This window comes from Pelodiscus sinensis, chromosome 3, assembly GCF_049634645.1.
Source record: "Pelodiscus sinensis isolate JC-2024 chromosome 3, ASM4963464v1, whole genome shotgun sequence".
Taxonomy (NCBI): domain Eukaryota; kingdom Metazoa; phylum Chordata; order Testudines; family Trionychidae; genus Pelodiscus; species Pelodiscus sinensis.
The window spans coordinates 82953157-82972935 of record NC_134713.1 but is presented as its reverse complement, the minus strand read 5'-3'; the positions used below and the strand labels follow the sequence as shown (position 1 = coordinate 82972935).

General features: G+C 41.3%; 1 protein-coding gene across 7 annotated transcripts in view; it reads right to left on the bottom strand.

Annotated features, from left to right (window-relative positions):
- Positions 1 to 19779, bottom strand: part of NT5DC1 (5'-nucleotidase domain containing 1) — a 267029-nt gene that overhangs the window by 16986 nt on the left and 230264 nt on the right. For all 7 annotated transcript variants that reach the window (XM_075924007.1, XM_075924008.1, XM_075924009.1 and 4 more), the window contains 2 exons: positions 15896 to 16364; positions 2762 to 3015 (listed from right to left, as the gene is read on the bottom strand). In XM_075924007.1, the coding sequence (XP_075780122.1) occupies positions 2762 to 3015; positions 15896 to 16364 (723 nt within the window). The remainder of the gene's footprint in view (positions 1 to 2761; positions 3016 to 15895; positions 16365 to 19779) is intronic.

The window sequence follows — 19779 nt, the reverse complement described above, 5'->3', positions numbered from 1 at the left end:
GGTGCCGGACCATCAGGAGTGCCAGAGCATTGGATGCTGAACCAATGGAGTTTTACTGTAATTAGCAACTAACACTATCAAAGAACTAAGCACAGAATGCTGCTGGGTTCCGACCAAGCCAGGAGCGGTTGAGAAGGAACTGAGGGACAGTTGACAATGGGCATGCATCAGCATGTTCTGTGCAGTGCGAAAAGTGCCACTGGAACCCGGGGGGATACTGCTGCTAAAAGTTCCGATTATAAGTGCAGGAGTGCAAAGGGACCTACAGTGGAGCACCCAGAGGGATACCCATCTCAAAGAAGAAGATGCATTATTGACTGCTCTGTGAGACCTCCCTTCAGTGGTCTTAGAGACATTGTGCCAACCTACACACATAAATGCCTCCATTATAGTGACATATATCACTATAATGGGTGTCACAAGGAGGAAGGAGAAAATTTGTTCCTCTTGGTTTCTGAGGACAGGACAAGGAGTAATGGGCTTAAAGTGCAGCAGGGGAGGTTTAGATTGGACATTAGGAAAAAATTCCTAACTGTCAGGGTGGTCAAATATTGGAATAAATTGCCAAGGGAGGTGGTGGAATCTCCCTCTCTGGAGATATTTAAGAACAGGTTAGATAGACATCTGTCAGGGATGGTGTAGGTGGAGCTTGGTCCTGCCTTGAGGGCGGGGGGCTGGACTCCGTGACCTCTCGAGGTCCCTTCCAGTCCTATGATTCTATGATTCTATCACCTTTACAATGGGCTGTGACATAAAAAACACAATAAACATTTTTGGTTGTTAATACTTCTTTAGCATTTCTAAAGTGTACCCTCAGTGTTGATCTAAGATAGCACCCTAGAGAATTGTCGTCTCATGGTTCAAAAGATGTTTGCATTTAACATCCTGAAACATAAAGTAGGTGGCTATTAATTGGTCTACAGCTATTCCATCCATCAATCTATTACACATCAATGTATAATAAGGTACAAGTAGGCTATTTAATATGATCTGTAGCTGAATGTGAAAACAGAAATAAATTAGTGTTTTCCTTTAGAGAACATTATGTAAAAGCCTACTGGTTATCCAAATATTTTTCAAAACAGCCCGAATTCTTATTTTAAACTCAGAAAATTAAATTTATTAAATATTTAGATTGCATTTAGAACTGGCTCAATTCTCAACTCTGCCACAATCACCTTGGGCAAGCCACTTACTCTCTGCATATATCCCACCCATTTATACAGCGGAAATAAAAATGCTTCCTTTGTATATTTTGTCTAGTGGGACTGAAAGCTGTTTTGAACAGGGCTCAACAGAAGGGCTACGTCTAGACTGGCATGATTTTCTGCAAATGCTTTTAGCGGAAAAGTTTTCCGTTAAAAGCATTTGCGGAAAAGAGAGTCTAGCTTGGCACGGACGCTTTTCCGCAAAAGCACTTTCTGCGGAAAAGCATCCGTGCCAACCTAGACGCACTTTTCTGCAAAAAAGCCCCGATCACCATTTTCATGATCAGGACTTTTTTGCGCAAAACAAATCTGAGCTGTCTACACCGGCCCTTTTGCGCAAAAGCTTTTGCGCAACAGGACTTTTGCCCGAACGGGAGCAGCATAGTATTTCCGCAAGAAGCACTGATTTCTTACATGAGATCATCAGTGTTCTTGCGAAAATTCAAGCGGCCAGTGTAGACAGCTGGCAAGTTTTTCCACAAAAGCATTGCGGAAAAACTTGCCAGTCTAGATACAGCCAAGGTGTTTGTACAATGCCACACACAATGGGACCTTGATATTAACTGGGGCCTCTAGACACAACTGTAATACTCCTAATATATGGTACATTATTCATATTGGGATAGTCGTAATATTAAAATAAATTAGTTTGATATAATTATACGTTTTACATCACCTATTTGTCTGCTCTATCATATGCTAAAAAAGAAATTTTAAACAGAATTGTATGGCTAGAAAGACAATCTAAAACTATGCTGCAAACTATAATACGGGTTTGGGTCTTTTTACTGTTGGAAAAAAGTTCACAGAAATTCTCCCTGAATGATGATTTTAGTTACTATCAAGTACAGATTTATTCTACTAACTTTTGAGATAAAGTAATATATATTTCATGTTACCAATCCCTAAAGGAATCGGAGGTTGCTAAAAGAAGACAAAGGTAGCCACATGTTCCCATTAAGTGTTCAATCTAAAATGCAAATTCTGATGGATTCATGATGCTAATCTTGTTTGATGGAAACTACAATTACTACTCTTTACTCTCAGAGAAAGCGGGGATCACCTTCAGTACAGACATAGAAAAAATGAGATTAGGAGGAATGAGTGAACATTTAGGGATCCTACTTAGATAAACCCAACTTCCAGTCTCCATATGTCAGGGAGAAAAAAATCTTTAATAATGTTATTATTGTTATTTATGACTTGTAGGGAGGTAAGGCATCTCAATCAATGATCAGTTGCAGGCACAGTTCAAACTGCAATATTAGTGATCTTCACCTTTACAACAATTTGTACTCTCTCTCTCTCTCATATTATATAGTGACAAGCATTAGAGTTATACATGTAATCAACAATACAAAAAGATGCTGAATATAGCTATACTTTAGCTGACAAATACACTTGCACATCTTTATACATGGCTGCATTATAGATTGAATGCTAACATGTACCAAACAGAATACATACTTGTATCAGTTCCTGAGATTTGATTCATAACTTACAAACATGACTGATGCACTTTAAAAAGAATGTCTCTATTCACTAGGGCGTACCTTGATTCATCAGAACCAGACTTCCTGTTAGCAGAGCCATACAGTTGGTAGGCTGATGGTTATGTAGATACTGGAAACCCCATCCACGCCTGTATGATGTTTCATACATATATCCTGAGGCATTGGCAATCACCTCAAGAAACCTTTCCTGTTCAGTCTTGCTAAAGTAGTTGTACAAGAAGTCATAAGCAGTGGCAAAAGCAACCAAAGAGTGAGCAAGAGGGACCTCATCCCATGGAGCATCCTTCACTAACCTGTCAAAGAAGAAAGAGGTCAATTAATGAAATGAGTTCTACAGATCTGCCAGCAGGCTTTGATGTATAAGTGACTCAACAGCTCTGAAATTAGGTATCTAGTGCAAAGAGTTCAACAGCCTTCCAACAGGAAACAATTTAATTTGTTTTAAAATGAAGCTTGATAAATTTACAAATGGAGCATTATAGGCCATAGTTTTATAGGAAATACCAGATGACTGGATTTGATAATACAGGTCTCTTTCAGTCATATGATGTATGTTCCTAACACACAGAATGTGCTATCTATTACTTCTCTCTGAAGCATTTTACTGGTTTCTAAATATATACAGTAGTCATCCTTAAAAGCTCATCAGTTGCTTTAGAAAAATGAATTCCCTTTTCTTAGATAAATGGATATCTTTACCTCAGTCTCTGCAATATTTTACATTTCGCTGCACGAGTAGGGATGTAGAAAATTAAGTAATATTTCTCATACTGAGGTAACCTCCATTTAGCTGAGATAAAACTGGTCAATTTCAAGGACAACCTGTAACCTGAAAGTGTTATCATTAACTTAATATTCTTCTCAATGTTTGTTCCAATCTTTTATTTTTAAGTGAATTTAACACTGGTGAAAAGTATCTGTGTCACGGCCTTGGAGTCTGGAATCTTCTATGATAGCACAGTGTGTCTTTCCAAAGCAAGTGTCACATGGACAACAACAGTTCAACTTCCCTACACCTATCTGCTGTGAATGGGACTACAAACCCCACACTAATGAAGAAGAGGTTAACAGTTTCTCTAGCTCAGTGGACTCCAACCCTTTTACACCAAAGATCATTTTTTAAATGTCAGGGCAAACTAAGATCTACCCCATCCCATCCCCAAGATCCCATCCCTTCCTTGAAGCCTCTCCTTCTCCATTCCTCTCCTCTCTATCACTTGCTGTCCCCAGCCCTTACTTACTCTGACTGGGTTGAGACAGGAGGTGTGGGCTCTGGGGTGGGAAGGAGTGAGGGGTGCAAGCTCTGGGAAGGAATTTGGGTGCTGGAGGAGGTGGAAAAGGGGATGCTGGCTTGGGGAGGAGACTCCAGGCAGGAGTGTGTTTGAGTCAGGTGGAGGGTTGGGGTGCTGAGCAGGCCAAAGGCTTGTGGGTGTGAGGGTGCAGGAGTTTAGGTTGGGGTGCATGAGGGACTCAGGGCAGGGGGTTTACATATATGATGGGCTCAGAATACAGGTTTGCAGTGTGTGGATGGTGCAGGAGTGAAAGCTCTGGGGTGGGGCCAAACATGAGGAATCCAGTGTGCGCGACAGGGCTGCCAGTGAGTGTGGTAGGGATGGGGTGCTGGTGTCTCAGCAGGGGCAGGGTGTTGGTGAGTGTCTGGCCAAAGGAAAGGGGGCAGGAGCAGCTTGGCCAGTACCTGGGGGTCTCCAGAGATGAGTATCACTTGGGCAGGATCTGCAGGCAGCACTGGAAGAAGTGCACATGCCACTCCTTTAAAAAATCCAGTTGCTCAAAGTCTGGATCCTCTGCTGCCACGTTAGGCCCCCACAATCACCTTACCCTGCCTCCCCAGAGCACAGGGGAAGGTAGGGTGGATAAGGAAGCGCATGCGCTGCTGTGGGGAAGGGAGGAGCAGTGTGCACATGCTTTCTAACAAGCCAGATATGGTGCAGAGCCTCAGTACTCTCTTTCTCCCCTCGCCCCCCGCAGGAAGCCGGCACTGGCTCCAATTTTGCGAGGAGTGGCAGGCAATAATGCCAGCGTGGGCTTCTTGTTGCGGGTGGGGAAGAGTGGGGGGTGGGCTGGGAACACTGACTGTGTTGAGATCGACTGTCAGTGCCTCCGCGATTGACTGGTTGGTGACTACTGCTCTAGGCCCAAGCGACCCCATTTTACTGCGCCTGCAATGGTCAGAGACTGGAAGAGGCTTTCATACAAAGAGAGACTAAAACATTAGGGCTGTTCATCTTAGAAAAGAGGTGATGGGTGTGTGTGGAACTGGATAGAGATCTATAAAATCACGGGTGTGGAAAAAGTGGGCAGAGAAGTGTTATTTACTCTTTCACACAATACAAATAACCTGGGTCACCATTGAATGAAATGAATAGGCAGATTTCAGAGAGAAGAAGAGGAAGTACTATTTCCAAATATGACACATCACCTTCATATTGGTGCACATAACAGTTATAGGGTGAAGGTGTGCTAAAGGGTTCTGAGTGTGGAAGGCGGCTTTAGCCTGAGGCAGAGGGTTGGGGTGCCAAGGTTCTGGAAGGGGCTGTGGGTTTTTGGGTGGGGCTGGGGATGAGGGACTCAGGGCTAGGACAGAGGGCTGGGGTGCATAGAGTGTGAGGCCTCCATCTGGAGATGCAGGCTATCGGATGGGGCTGGGTTGAGGGTTTGGAGTGAAGGAGGGTGCTTTGATGCCACCCTGCTCTCTCTCCTTACAGGAGCACCCAAGCTGAGAAGGAAAGGCACCTTCCCCAGCCCCCACTGTAGCAGCTCTGAGGCTGGGACCATAAGATAGCTGCCCCTCCTCTGACCTCCATAGGTTCTAGCTGGGACTGGGTTGGAGCTGCGGGAGGACTACCCTGGCTGTGGCAGATATTGGTTTTGCAGCTAGGTTTGGGCCACTCCAACCGCAGCAGGGACTCTGGGGCAGACCACACAACTTACAGGGAACTTGGTAAGACAACTAAGGGTGCGGTGAAGCTGATGGTGCTTTACTATTATTCCTTCCCAAATCGCTACTTGTATGTTCTGTTCCTCATCAACTTCTGCCATTTTCTGCCAAATCAAATTCAAAATCTGGTAGTCAGGGCTTGTTGCCTGGTGCAACCGAGTTTCTCACTTCAGTTTTCAGCTGATCAGTGTAGAAGAGCTGTAGCTCTTATGGCCAAAGGCTTTATACATTTTCCCTGGAAACTCATTATTTCAATTCAACAATGGCAAACATTTCCAGATAAATTAACCGAGACACTGACTGACATCAGTGAATAAGCCTGCACACATCCAGGGTGTTTTTTTTAACTTTCTCCTTAGAGCCACAAAACTTGGAAAGTCTCATTAATCCATTATGTCAAATCCAGCTCAGTTCCCACATTCCTTACTATTTCCGCTTTTGCATCTTTCACTTACACTAAAATGAGTCTGAACAATGTAATCTTATTAATTAAAAGGTTGATTTCTTTGCAGTGAAAATGTTACATTCTGCCTGACTTATAATCCTGTGACATCTTATTGACTTTGATGGAACTGCATGATGTACAATTCAGGACAATATTTAGACCCATTCATTCATTTTGGGTACAAGCTATTAAGAAAAATTAAACTGACACCAGCAAAGCCTGGGAGCTGAGAAGGGAAAGCTCACCACTGAATTCTAGTCTATCAAACACAGAAGGTGCCTTGTGTGGCCATTAGACTTTGTCTGCACTAGAAAACGTGATACCTATTTTACAGCAATGGTGCACAACAGTACACAGAGATTAAAACGCTGGGAATCTATGTCATGAACTCCTAATCCCAGTAAACATATTATGGAGCCTTAAACTGACAAAGGACAAAATGTGCCAACTAATGAATTTTCAAACACTACTTTCTCTTTATAATGATTCCATCTTTCTTTCATATTTTGTTGGGTGCTGTTCTATTAATCTATTATTTCTCTTTTTATAAACTATTTTCTCTAGTTTCTAAATCATCATCATCATCATCTGTCATCTGCAGCGAGGCCTAAATTTAATAGCACTAAGGAATATTACCAGAGAAAAAAGAATAAAAACAATTCCTAACCTGAATTACTAAGGAATCGTTTTATAACCTTTAAACCTTTTTATTCAATTGTTCTAATTTAGAATTACTCATTCTTTCACATTAGTATACAGCTCTCTCATTGATCTAACTAGTTAAGGCACTATCAAGAGGAAGTTCTTAGAAAAAATGTACTGGCTAATCCTCATATAGTGCAGCTTCACAAGATAGTTTCATAGTATCTTATTGTCAACATTTTCCTGAAAACAAAGACAAAACACAGTGAGTATTATCTTGACATTGTGATGTCTCTAGAAGTTCTCAAGGCCTTTTGTGACTCTGGAGATATTTAAGGAATGCTCTGACAGTACTAGAAGGGAAAAGATGACAGGAGTTAGAAATGTGGGTTGGACATGAGTTATCTATGGAAGAGAAGAAAAACTAAAAAAAAAAACCTGCCAAGATTTGCATTAATTCCTGAATTATTAATTTTCACAGGTATTCCAATATCCACTGAAGTATTTGAAAAGATACAGATCTCTAATACATTTTGCTCCTTGTGATGCTAATATGCCCAATGTAAAACTGACATGAATAAATCCCCCAAATTTGGCTGATCTTAAATACTTCTATATCTCGGTAGCAAATGTCATTTGGTATTTCGTTTAAACAAATCACACTTCATAACTAAAGGAATTCTGCCCAAGAGCAGAACATCTTTAGCTTTCAACACAGACAATAGGATGTAAGAATTATTAGCATCTCTCAGAGGGTGCTCGGTAGTTTACTGGAGTGGCTCCTGAGGGAAAAATAATCTTAAAAAATGTCACATTACTATTTCTGTGGAGTCTGGAAAAATGATATGCGTGTGATCCTTTTCCTGGTTCTGCTGCAGCAGTCAGAAGCCATTCTCAGAGGTGTTACTGACAGAGCTAGTTAATGTTCCGTCTAATCTTTCCAAGGCATGTGCAGAATACATTTTTTCATGTGCATAAAGGCATGCACAAATGTGCACCACCAGCAGAAACACAAAACCTAACAGTGGGCGCTATGCTAATCAGCTGGGCTGCATCTGAATCTCTCCTATGCACCCACAGAAGCACACACTAGCATTAGAGAGGACGGGGTACTAACTGCTATGTTCACTTCAGCTCACATGGTTGGTGGAGTGGGAAATGAACACTGGCCATATGTAAAGGGCAAAATTAGTCAAGAAAGTTGCCTTTAAGTTTTCGAGAGCATGCTGCTAAACTACAGACTTTGGTTCTGATGTAGGTCTTTGGGTAGGTGTAGGGGCACTCTCATCATTTTTTTTTGGAACTGTGAGCTTCCTCTATTCCCCTCTCATTAGTCTTCCTCCATTGCCACTAAAACCATTTTCATGTCACTCAATCCCCTTCTTCTTTCATATTTCCACATGTAAGCAGATTTCAGATTTTCATGTTTCATTAGAAGGACAACTGTTTTAGAATATTGCGGTTCTAATTAGTATTAATCATGATCCTTCTGTGTTCATATGTTATAAAGCTTGTATTAGCGGAGTTGAATGCCATAACAAGGTAAAGTGCCAAGCAGAAACACATACTATAAGTACTTTATTATTCCAACAGACTTTGTTACTTTGCAGCAAATGTTTATACCAGACTTGTCTCAAAATTAGCTGTACTGCAAACTCTCAGTATCAATTTAACCATTCTTTCTTCGTGAGCCAAGCTGAGCTGCCTGTTGCAAAAATATGAAAAAAACACTGCCTTAAGATACAATTTAGTTTTAAAAATTCCAGGTTCTCATTTTTCAGATTTAAAAAATAAATTGAGACATGAACTGGCCAAATAATAGCTGTATCCTCCATGGCTCTCTTACAAAAGTTTCCATTTGCAATATCATAATCTCATTGCTTCACTCACTGCTGTTTTGTTGGAATGTTCACACTTGCTTTACTATGCAGCCGCTCTCCAAGTTACGAACGAATTACGGACCAATACTTGGTCCGTAACTCAAACTGTTCGTAACTCGGATCCCATAGAGTTACATGGCGACTGTGCTGTTTGTAAGTGCGGATCGCCGTTCGTAACTCGGATCTGCATTTACGACCGCTTTGGTCGTAAGTGGAGGTGGCCGTAAGTCGGGGAGCGGCTGCAGTTCTTTCACATTTAGGGCCCATCAAGTAAGACTTATCTTCAGATTTTTCTCCCTGATAAGCAATGTGATGGTAAAACATTTGCATTAACAAAACAATCTGTGGACAGTGAAATATTTTGACCTCTGCTACGTAAATTTTGTCTTTCAGAATGGCTAATCTTATGGCTAATCTTACGGTAATAAGGACAGTGAATTTGTGAAAATACAGGGCACTGGATACCACAGTTTTAAGGCTGGCAGGGTTAAAAATAAATACTTCAAAAGTTTTTTATCCAAAACATAAAACTTGATGAGACTCTTATGTCTACATGATGTGGATCTCTAATTACATCACTCGTTTCTAGAATAGGCTTAGCAACCATATGGAAATAATCGTTGTTACAGATCCCATCAGCCAAGAATGCACTCCTGCTAGGGAAAATTCTTGAGGCTAATGAAAGATAAAATGCCTGGGAGTTAATCTATAACCTCCATAATTATCTTTCTTTCTGTAAGAAGTTGCCAAACAGCATACTATGGTTTAAATTTTCAGACAAATTTCACTTGTAAAATCCAAGGAAAACCAAACAAATTTTTGGATATGTGGGGTCTCTTATCTTCTTAATATCCCAGTGCATGCATTTTAAAAATGTATCCTTTGATTAAGACTGACTTTCTGCCGTGCTGTCTTTGTTCCTTACTAGAATCCAAAGGATCCTCTGTTTCTATACTATTTCCTTAATGACTGATTATGTATCTTCATTAATAGCTGTTCTTTGCCTACTTTAAATATAACCTATAGGAGAGTATCAAAAACTTCAGAGGGGTAGCCAAGTTAGTCTGTAACAGAAAAAACTTAAAAAACAAAGTCTAATAGTACTTTAAACACTAACAAAACATGTAGATGATATCATGAGCTTTCGTGGGCAGAGTATCAGTCATTAATTTTAATTAATTATAGCAGAGTCATTAATATGCTACCAACATTTCCTGTTGTAACAAACAATTCAACTTTCTGCTTAGCTCTTATGAAGGGGAACTGAATTAAGGGTTTTCCTTATTGCATATTATACATTAATTACTGTACTTAAACACTCAAAGATATAACAGTATCATGCTTTATCATAACTATACTATGGAAAAATTAAACTAAGGGTACGTCTAGACTACATGCCTCTGTCGCCAGAGGCATGTAGATTAGGCTACCAGGCACAGGAAAATGAAGCGGCGATTTAAATAATCGCCGCTTCATTTAAATTTACATGGCTGCCGCACTAATCAGCTGTTTGTCGGCTCAGCGCGGTAGTTTGGACGCGTGGGTGTCGACATCAAAGGCATTTGTCGACCACCCAGGTATGCCTCCTGGGATGAGGTTTACCTGAGTGGTCGACAAATGCCTTTGATGTCGACACCCGCGCGTCCAGACTACCGCGCTGAGCCGACAAACAGCTGATCAGCTGTTTGTCGGCTCAGCGCGGCAGCCATGTAAATTTAAATGAAGCGACGATTATTTAAATCGCCGCTTCATTTTCCTATGCCTGGTAGCCTAATCTACATGCCTCTGGTGATAGAGGCATGTAGTCTAGACGTACCCTAAGTTTAGAAAATGGAAAGAGCCTCATTCAAATTAGAATGAACTTTAAAAATAAGTAGTGAAGTTTTACTCTCAGTGCACTCTATCACGCCCTGAAATAAAGACTGTGGCACTTAGAATTACACTTAATTTATTTAATTATGGCCAAAGTCGCCAAAAGTCCTGTTTTAGTTTTATGGTAGATCTTAAACACCTGAGCAAAGTGACCTTCATTTCCGAATTTTTAAAATTAGGGTGTTAATTTAGATTCAGTCATCTTCATAGAAATCACAGAGAAATCCAGGAAAGACAGCAGAAGAAATCAATTTGCCAACAACAGAACTTTGATGAAGTCAGATTTGAAACATTCCAGTCGATTGTGAATATTGTCAGTAACACAACGGCATATTAAATGAAACAATGTATCTACCCTCTCAATTATTACATCAGTGAAACTATACTAATATCAACAAGAAAGATATTTGTCTTCCATAATTCCAGGAAAATCTACTACAGGAGACCCTCATAATTCACAGAATTGGTATTCATGGTTTCATGTATTCGTGGGGGTCTCCTGTCCTGGTCTGGAGGGGAAGGGCAGGAAGCCAGGAGCTGCAGGGAACTCACTGCAGCTCCCAGCCCTGTGGTGAGTTCCCTGCAGCTGCCGAGAGCTGCAGTGAGTTCCCTGTGGCTCCTGGCCCTTGTGGTAAGTTCGGGAGCTGTGTGAAGCTGACTGGGGGGCAGAAGCTGCGGCTCCCAGTATTAGTGAATTTTGCCATTCACCTTGGAACACATCTACCATGAATTGCGAGGGCTTCCTGTATATATTTGTTTGTCTGTGTGTCTGTCTGTCTGTCTATTTGTTCAAGAACTCCCATAAATGGTAAGAGCTAGGACCCCAAATTCAGTACACATCTTCCTCTTATCAGAACTTAAAGCAAGGTTTGGTTGTGCCAGGAAAATGGGATGTGCCTGGAATGGGACTGCGTCTCATAAACCTATAGGCTACGTCTAGACTGGCCCCTAATTCCGGAAAAGTCATGCAAAGCAGGTAAGTCAGAATAGGGAAATCCGCGGGGGGATTTAAATATCCCCCACGGGATTTAAATAAACATGTCCGCCGCTTTTTTTCCGGCTTGGGGAAAAGCCGGAAAAAAGCGTCTAGACTGGCGCGATCCTCCGGAATAAAGCCCTTTTCCGGAGGATCTCTTATTCCTACTTTCAAGGAAAGTACTTTCAAGTAGGAATAAGAGATCCTCCGGAAAAGGGCTTTATTCCGGAGGATCGCGCCAGTCTAGACGCTTTTTTCCGGCTTTTCCCCAAGCCGGAAAAAAAGCGGCGGACATGTTTATTTAAATCCCGCGGAGGATATTTAAATCCCCCGCGGATTTCCCTATTCTGACTTACCTGCTTGCATGACTTTTCCGGAATTAGGGGCCAGTCTAGACGTAGCCGTATAGAAAAGAGACAGAATCAACAGATGGGTAAAAGGGGATGAATGGGGGTGCACTCTCCTCATTCCAGGACTGCCCCAGCTCCAAGTCTCCCACCTCCCAGGCACCCTTTTGCGCAGGTAGAGGCTTGAAGGTCCCCCTCCCCAATTTGTATGTGAACATTGCTGGCTGTTCCCCAGGGACCAAGGGGAAAGCGCACGGTTTGCTGCACTTTTCACTCTGGCTGGGGAGCACAGGGGAGCAGACAAACCTAGACTTGTCCCAGCAGGGGGTCATGTACCCCTCCCTCGGCTATGCCTGCTGGAGCTGCAGTGGCCATGAAGAGGTGCTTCTCATCTGGCCCCTGCAGTGAGAGGGAATTGCTTGTCATAAAACCAAACAGAAAAGAGAATCACCAAATCAAGTACAGTCCTCAATACAGATATAACTGAGCAAATGCTCAGAGGGCTCAGGGCAGGCTCAGAGAGGCCATGTGGGCTCAATGTATTAGTGGATAGTTTTTATGTTAATCTTGAATAATCTTATTTGTCATTTTCTTTTATTCTGTGTCTGTTACTTGTAACTATAGGGAATTGTGATTAAAGAAAAAGGGAAGCACTGACCTCAAAGCACACTGGTATGGAAAGCACAAGGAAACAAGTATTATCTCTATGCAGTGTATGAAAACAAAACAAGGCTTAAGAGTCAATGTAAATTCATTTTGTTTTCCCTCTAAAGGTTAAACCTGATCTAAAGTGACACTTACAATTCAAATATAAGAAAATCAACAAGTGCTCTACACTGAAGACAGTGCATATTAAGTTTAAGATAGCTGTCAGAGATCAAGCAACAGGGCTGGCTAATGAAGAAAAAAAATTCCCAGTTCAGACATCTCCAAAAGAAAATAGAATGATTTAGTTCCTCACCACCCCCTCCTCCCATGGGAACAGACCAAACAAAAAGATGACACAAAAATTACTATAAACTACAACATAAACAGTAGCTCACAATAACATGGGAGGGGTACATTAGCCAACTCAGACCAAGACCTTCCCTCTAGCTAGCTCTATTTCCCCTAAGGTTTCTGGAGGTTTGTTTCTTATAATCCTGTTTCCTTTGCCCCAGCTTTTCATTTCTTAATCTGCTGCATCTTTTCTCTCAGCTGTGTTTGGCTGGTCTGGCTGTCCCAACCACCATCAATAGCTATAAAACAAAGGGGTATATATTTGCTGATTTGTCCTTTACCAAGGTCTGGGATGAATGAATGCTGCAGACATTAATAAAAAGAAAACAAACAGAAGAATACACTGTTTCTAACACAATACATTCATAATTGCTCAGATATAAGTACCACTCAAAATAAAAAAAAAACCAGAACAGGAAAGAGAAATGAATTTCAAAGGGAAAACAACACCAGGCAAAAACAAAAAATTCCAACATTTCTTCAAGAGACACATCATTTTTCCTGATACCTCATTAATTGAAAAGCTGATGTGTACAAGACAGGTTCAAGAACAATATGTCAAATAGGTGGTGCAAATCAGGACTGAGAATGCTTTGAGAAATAAGACATTTCAGACAGTATTTAATCTAGAAAGCAAATTCCATGTGTCATTTTGAATGACAACAATGACTTTAATTTCAAATGTAATAGATTTGATTTAACACTGAAAAAGACATCTATTTACAGTATTAAATCTTACAGATGAAGAATATAATCTTACACTTTCCCTACCAGGGAGAATGCTACTAAGAAGATCAGAAGTTCTATCACCTTATAAGAGAGAAATACTATGTGACTACTCTTTTTTCTAAATCAAGTAAATGGAGCACATACATTATATTTCCTAACAGCCAGAATCTGACACCCTTATTTACACTGAACACAATCTTTTTTTCTATCTTAGGATATGTCCACACTAGAAACATAACTCGACCTATACAGGTCAACTTGCAGACACTGCAGCAATTACTGCAGTGGCTGATGTCCACTCTACCCTCCTAGGCTGTGTCAAGACTCAGGGTTTTTTTTGGGAAAAGTAGCCTTTTTTCGAAAAAACCTCACCTGCATCCAGACTCAAGCCGCGTTCTTTCGAAATTAAATCGAAAGAACGCAGCTTTTCTTTCGATGGCAGTAAACCTCATTTCACGAGGAAGAACGCCTTCTTTCGAAAGTTCCTCTTTCGAAAGAAGGCGTTCTTCAATGTAAATAGGGCTTCTTCGAAAGAGAGCATCCAGACTCACTGGATGCTTTCTTTCGAAAAAGCAAGCCGCTTTTTCGAAAGTTCAACGTGCAGTCTAGACGCTCTCTTTCGAAAGAGGCTCTTTCGAAAGTATCTTTCGAAAGAGGCTCTTTCGAAAGAGGCTTGCAGTCTAGACATAGCCCTAGAGTCAGTGGCGCACGTCCTCACCGGGGCTACGTCTAGACTATATGGCTCCGTCGACGGAGCCATGTAAAATAGTTTATTCGGCATAGTCAAAGAAGCGGGGATTTAAATAATCTCCGCTTTGTTAAAATAAAAATGGCCGCTGCACCGTGCCGATGATCAGCTGATGTGGCACAGCGTGGCAGTCTAAATGCGGCGCGGTTGACAAAGGAAGCCTCGTTTCCTTTGTCGACCACGCCGTGTCTAGATTACCGCGCTGTGCTGGATCAGCTGATCGTCGGCACAGCACGGGGGCCATTTTTATTTTAACGAAGCAGGGATTATTTAAATCCCCGCTTCTTTGACTATGCCGAATAAACTATTTTACATGGCTCCGTTGACGGAGCCATGTAGTCTAGACGTAGCCCAGGAGTGCTTTCACTGAGCTAAGAGGGGCAATGTAGGGAGCTGAGAACCTGGTCTCTCAGTTCTGCTTGCAGCTCCCTACTGGGAGTGTGGTTGCCCCACAGGCTCCAGGTTGTCTGCTCATAACTCCCTCCTCCCCCCACCCCACTTGCCAGGAATGGGAGGAAGCCTCCTAGTGCTTCTTGCCCTTCCATTTCCTACCAGGAGTAGAGGGGAAGTTTCCCGGTGTGTCTTGCCTTCCCACACCCCACCAGGAGCGGGGGAAACCGCTCAGGGCTTCTCGCCTCCCATTCCCTGCCAGGAGAATAATCACACCTGCGGAGCAGGGTCCAGCTATGCTGGCTCCTTGGCCTCCCTCACCTACTCCCCACCAGGAGCCAGGCTGCTATATCAATTTCAGCTGATAGTGGGATTCAGCAAGGAGTGCTTCTCACCCTAGATCCTGGCTGGAAGCAGTGTCCATTCTTGTCTCAGCTCCCAGCTGGGGCCAGGATCCAGCCCCACAGCTCTTCAGCGGAGTAGAGGCAGGAAGCTCTAGCTCTGCAGCTTTCTTATCAATTTCACATCTACTGCTATCACATTGACAAGACAGCGAACAGGCAATCTAAGTATGTACACAAACACTATGTCACCCAAACTACACTGACATAAACCTTATGCCTCTTGTGGAACTGGAGTTATTATGTCAGTGTAACAGGGCACTTACCTTAGTAGGAGGAAGGCTGTAGTGTAGACACTGACATAGTTAGGTTGATCTAAGCTTCTTTACCTTGACCTAACTGTCTAGTGTAGACCAACCTTTTGTGCCTAGCAAAGATAAAAAGCCATACAATATCTTATGCGCTAACCTGGAATGAAATCCTGAACCCACGCCATAAGTGGGAATTCTATCACTGACTTCAACAGAGCCAGGATATCACTCCAGGATTATAAACTGATTATTTTGTCACAGTTAGAACTATCTGTAACAGAGAATGCTTAATGAAGACAAGAGTGGCTGGTGCACCATTTCTAATAGAAGGCAAATTAATTCTCAATATTATTTGCGATCAGACTAAGTATACAGGACAACTAGATTATGATTTGGGAGAGTCAGTACAGGCAAACCTATCAAGTTTTATATAAAAAAAGTCAGGCCTTCATACTAGCATAGTCTCATACATTCATTCACTCATTCCATTACAAGCAGCATTTATGCAGTAAGAACAAAAAGACAAAAATCTACCAACTAGGCTGCGCTGCCATCCTTTCCATGTAATCCTTTGCCATGTTTATGGCTTCAATATTGTCTGGGTAGAGCACACAAAACATTGCCAGGGCACCCAGATTGTTGCCATAAATTTCATTCCACCGAGAACTGAACTCCTTGGGGTCCCAGGGAGGGAGATACTCCAGGGGACTAGACAGCATCGTCTGAACTGCCTCAGTAAGACGAGCTGTAATGTGCTGATGTGTAGTGGCAGCCTTGCTCTGCAAATCCTCCACCTCTTCTTTAGAAAAATAAAGCATGGGATAGCTGTCGTAGTTGGCATTGACAAAAGGAATCACAGCACTTGGGTTCTCATTGATGCTGGAGGCCAAAGCAAAGCAAATCACATGTATGAAAAACACACTGGGAGCCCCCCGTGTGTGAGTCCTCATTGTGGCATCAGATCTCCAAATCTCAATGGCAGGCAAACCATCTTTGAAATATCCTAGAGATGAAAAACAAGAGTGAAAAGGGGCGATTAGACACAATTCATTGGACAACAGTTGCCATCACCACATAGTTTACAAGAAATCTGACTCAGTCTGGAATTATAAAAAAACATGTGTGCTGTACAGATGGCTTTTAAATGATTTTTACATGGATACTCCAGATAAACCCACTCTGAGCAACCAACTTTAAAATCAGGGAAGCTACGTTTTGGGGAAGAAAGGCCCTTTTCCACAAACACTTCTCTACTCAGATTCCAGAGTGATGAGGATCCTATAATATACACAGATATATACATCTCAAAATAGAGGTTAAACTCTTGACTTCCTAAGAAACAGAATAATTATGACTATACCTAATGTAAAACATCACTGATTGTTCTAGCTAAGGTGGGGGAGGGAAAGAGAAGCAGAGATTGTGTTAAAAGCAGCCTAGAGTCTGTGCTGAATTGGCAGCTGTGGACTAAAGATTTTGTAATATAAGACGTTTGTGCTGGGGTCATTTTATACTGTGTACAAGGCCTCTAAGTTCTGACACGTCTTCGTTTAAAAAGGAAAAAAGCAAGCAAGTAGCAGAGCCCTGGCAAAGCCATGAAATAAATGGCCTTAGGGTGTGTGGAGTTGTTTCTTATTATTTTAAAGGGACTTCCATTTTGGTGTGGAAATTTTTTTATCAGTCACTAAAGAAGCAAAGCTGAAAAAAGCATATTTTTCTAAATAAATTACTGTCTTAAAATGTGTTTAAATGGAAAATCTATACAGAAGTTAAATGTGTCTATATACAGGCAATTACTTTTTTGAAAATTACTAACCCTCTAGCTCTGGGTCTCAAACAAACCAGGGCTTGGATCCCCCTGAGGAAAGTCAGGGAATTCCTGAAATTCTTCAGCGGGGAAAGGTTATAGAAAGCAGACTTAAGAAAGACAGTTTTAAGAAAATAGTGAACAGTAGTTTTCAATTATTAAAAAAAGTAGTAGTCGGAGGTAAAATAGCAGCCAAAATAAAAAATAAAATGATTTTTTCTAAGGAAAATGTGTTTCATAGATTCAGAAACAAAAATCTTAAGACATTAAAGTACAGTTACCACCTGCTTCCCCATCAACCTCAGAGTATGACAGAGGTCACAATTTTCAAAACTGAAGTTAGGCTGTTATGTCCATATTTAGACAACCTGACCCGGATTCTAAAAGCACATACAAAGTCAACGGGACTACATATGTACGTACAGTTACACATATACTTAATGCATTGTTGGACAGACCCTAAAAAAGGGTGCTGTTCAGTACTGGGCACTTTTGAAAAATAAGGTCAGGATTCAGGTGTCTAAATATGAATGTAGGAACCCAATTTTTAAGTTTTGGTCATGCTCTGTGTCTTCTTTCACGTATGTCACTGGGATAAAAATAATATATAAGCATTCTAGTTCAGACACCAGTTTCTAGCACAATAATTCTTTTAGCACTGAGTAATGGGAGGAAAAAATGAATAGAGCATTTTAAGTGTTTTGTTACATTGCATGAATAAGTTGTGTGTCTTTTTCACAAAAGAATGACAGAATAATTGCATAGATTGCTGGGGACTATTTCTACTTTATCTAATCTCTCTCTCAAATGTATAAGTTTATCCTGCTACACTTAAGACTAATCCTGTCAACCAACTATAAATAATGAATTCCTGAAATAGAATATTCTGATAGGAAGGAGTTAAGAACCAACCAAACCAGTACATCATGTTTCAAACATAATGTGGGTTTCCGAATAGTTTTGAAGGGCTGTTTCCATAATAAAAGCCATAGTATATACCTAAAGTCCTTTTAATCCTTTAGATCTGAAAAAGGATTCTGAAGAACAGGCAACAATTCCTGATTCTAAAATAGGGAAGAATTAAATATTTTATTTATGGTCACATGTTACAGGAAATCACCCTGCTGCCCCCAGAAGAAGCAAGATACAAACATTTACTAGGCAAACTTTTCATTCCTCTTTCTGGTTCCAGTCCGGGAAAGTACTTTAAAACAAGATGTAAGCATTTGCTTACGTATGAAAATGAGTGTCTTCTTAAATCAGAGTCTCTGAATAAACAACACGGATAATATTGGAGCATTTAATAGGATCTTTGCAATTTAGATTAATTACATCTTCCTACTATCCCATCATTCTATTAACATCAAATAATACAAGTGAACCATCATTTTCACCCTACGTTTCTCAATATGGAACAGAAATATAAATGCCAGATGAATCTTCCCCCCCCCATACATTTACAGTAACTATCATACAAGACTGACTGATCTGAAGATAAGCTTTATTCCTATAACAGTCTATCTTCTTTGATTATATTCAAAATCGAGACCTTAAAGAAAGTCAGTTGATACTGGTAAAAACAGTACTTTTAAATCATTCCTGTTTATATTTCATGAATCTAGCAGTAAAATATTAAATGATCATAAAGATATTATTTAGCTGAAGAGAAGACAACATATGGTATCTAAAGTACAAAAAAGGCCCAAATCATGTCCCCTTTTCACAGGTCACAAGGTGTTCAAATTCTTTCCTCTAGACTGTAGAACTATACTCCAGGGAGGCACCATCCACAGCAATATGGAGAGGGTCAATGGAGTAGGACCCCTGCAAGCACATGGGAATCAGTGTCTCTGTGGATGCACTATTCAAACTATGCTGCATACAACAGGGAGAGACAAAATTACTTCTCTGTAATGCTACATCCTGGGTAGGGGGCTGGACTATTCCTCACCATCCAGCACAGAAGATCAGATAGCAGTGTAGCCTTTGCCCCCTCCTGGAGGTTCTACCAGGGGGAGCATTTAACACACCAGCAGAGATTCTGGAGGAGATGTTCCACCTATTTGATAAGATTAACACAGTGGATGTGGTTCACCTTTACGACATGCAGGGTTGTACTCAACTGAGAAGAAGTTACGATAAAGAAAGATGTTATTGTGAAAAACGAAAAGGAGAGGAAGACAGAATATCTGAGTTTCATTCCTGTGTTTGCCAGGGACCACCTTTCATCATCAGGCTAACTATTTAACCAGTCTGGCTACGACTCTGCAAAGCACTTAAGCCCATGATGAGCCAAATTCATCCTTGTTCAGCAAAGCACTGAAATGCAGTTAACTCTCAATGAAATTGATGCAACTTAAGCAAATGGGTAATGGTGTCTGGTTTTCAATGGGAAAGTCCAGTCAAATGGAGGACCAGATGGTGTCCAGTCAGATCTACTCACCAGATACCCAAAGTCTAGTTATTGAGGGCAGGGAAGGTGCCTAGTTATTATCAGCACCAGCCTCTACTCAACCGGAGCCACTTCCTACAATTGGGTGGCTACACCTCTCAGGCTCCGCTCCATAATCAAGTCTGTCCTGACTCAGGCAATGCGGGGTGGGGAAAGGGA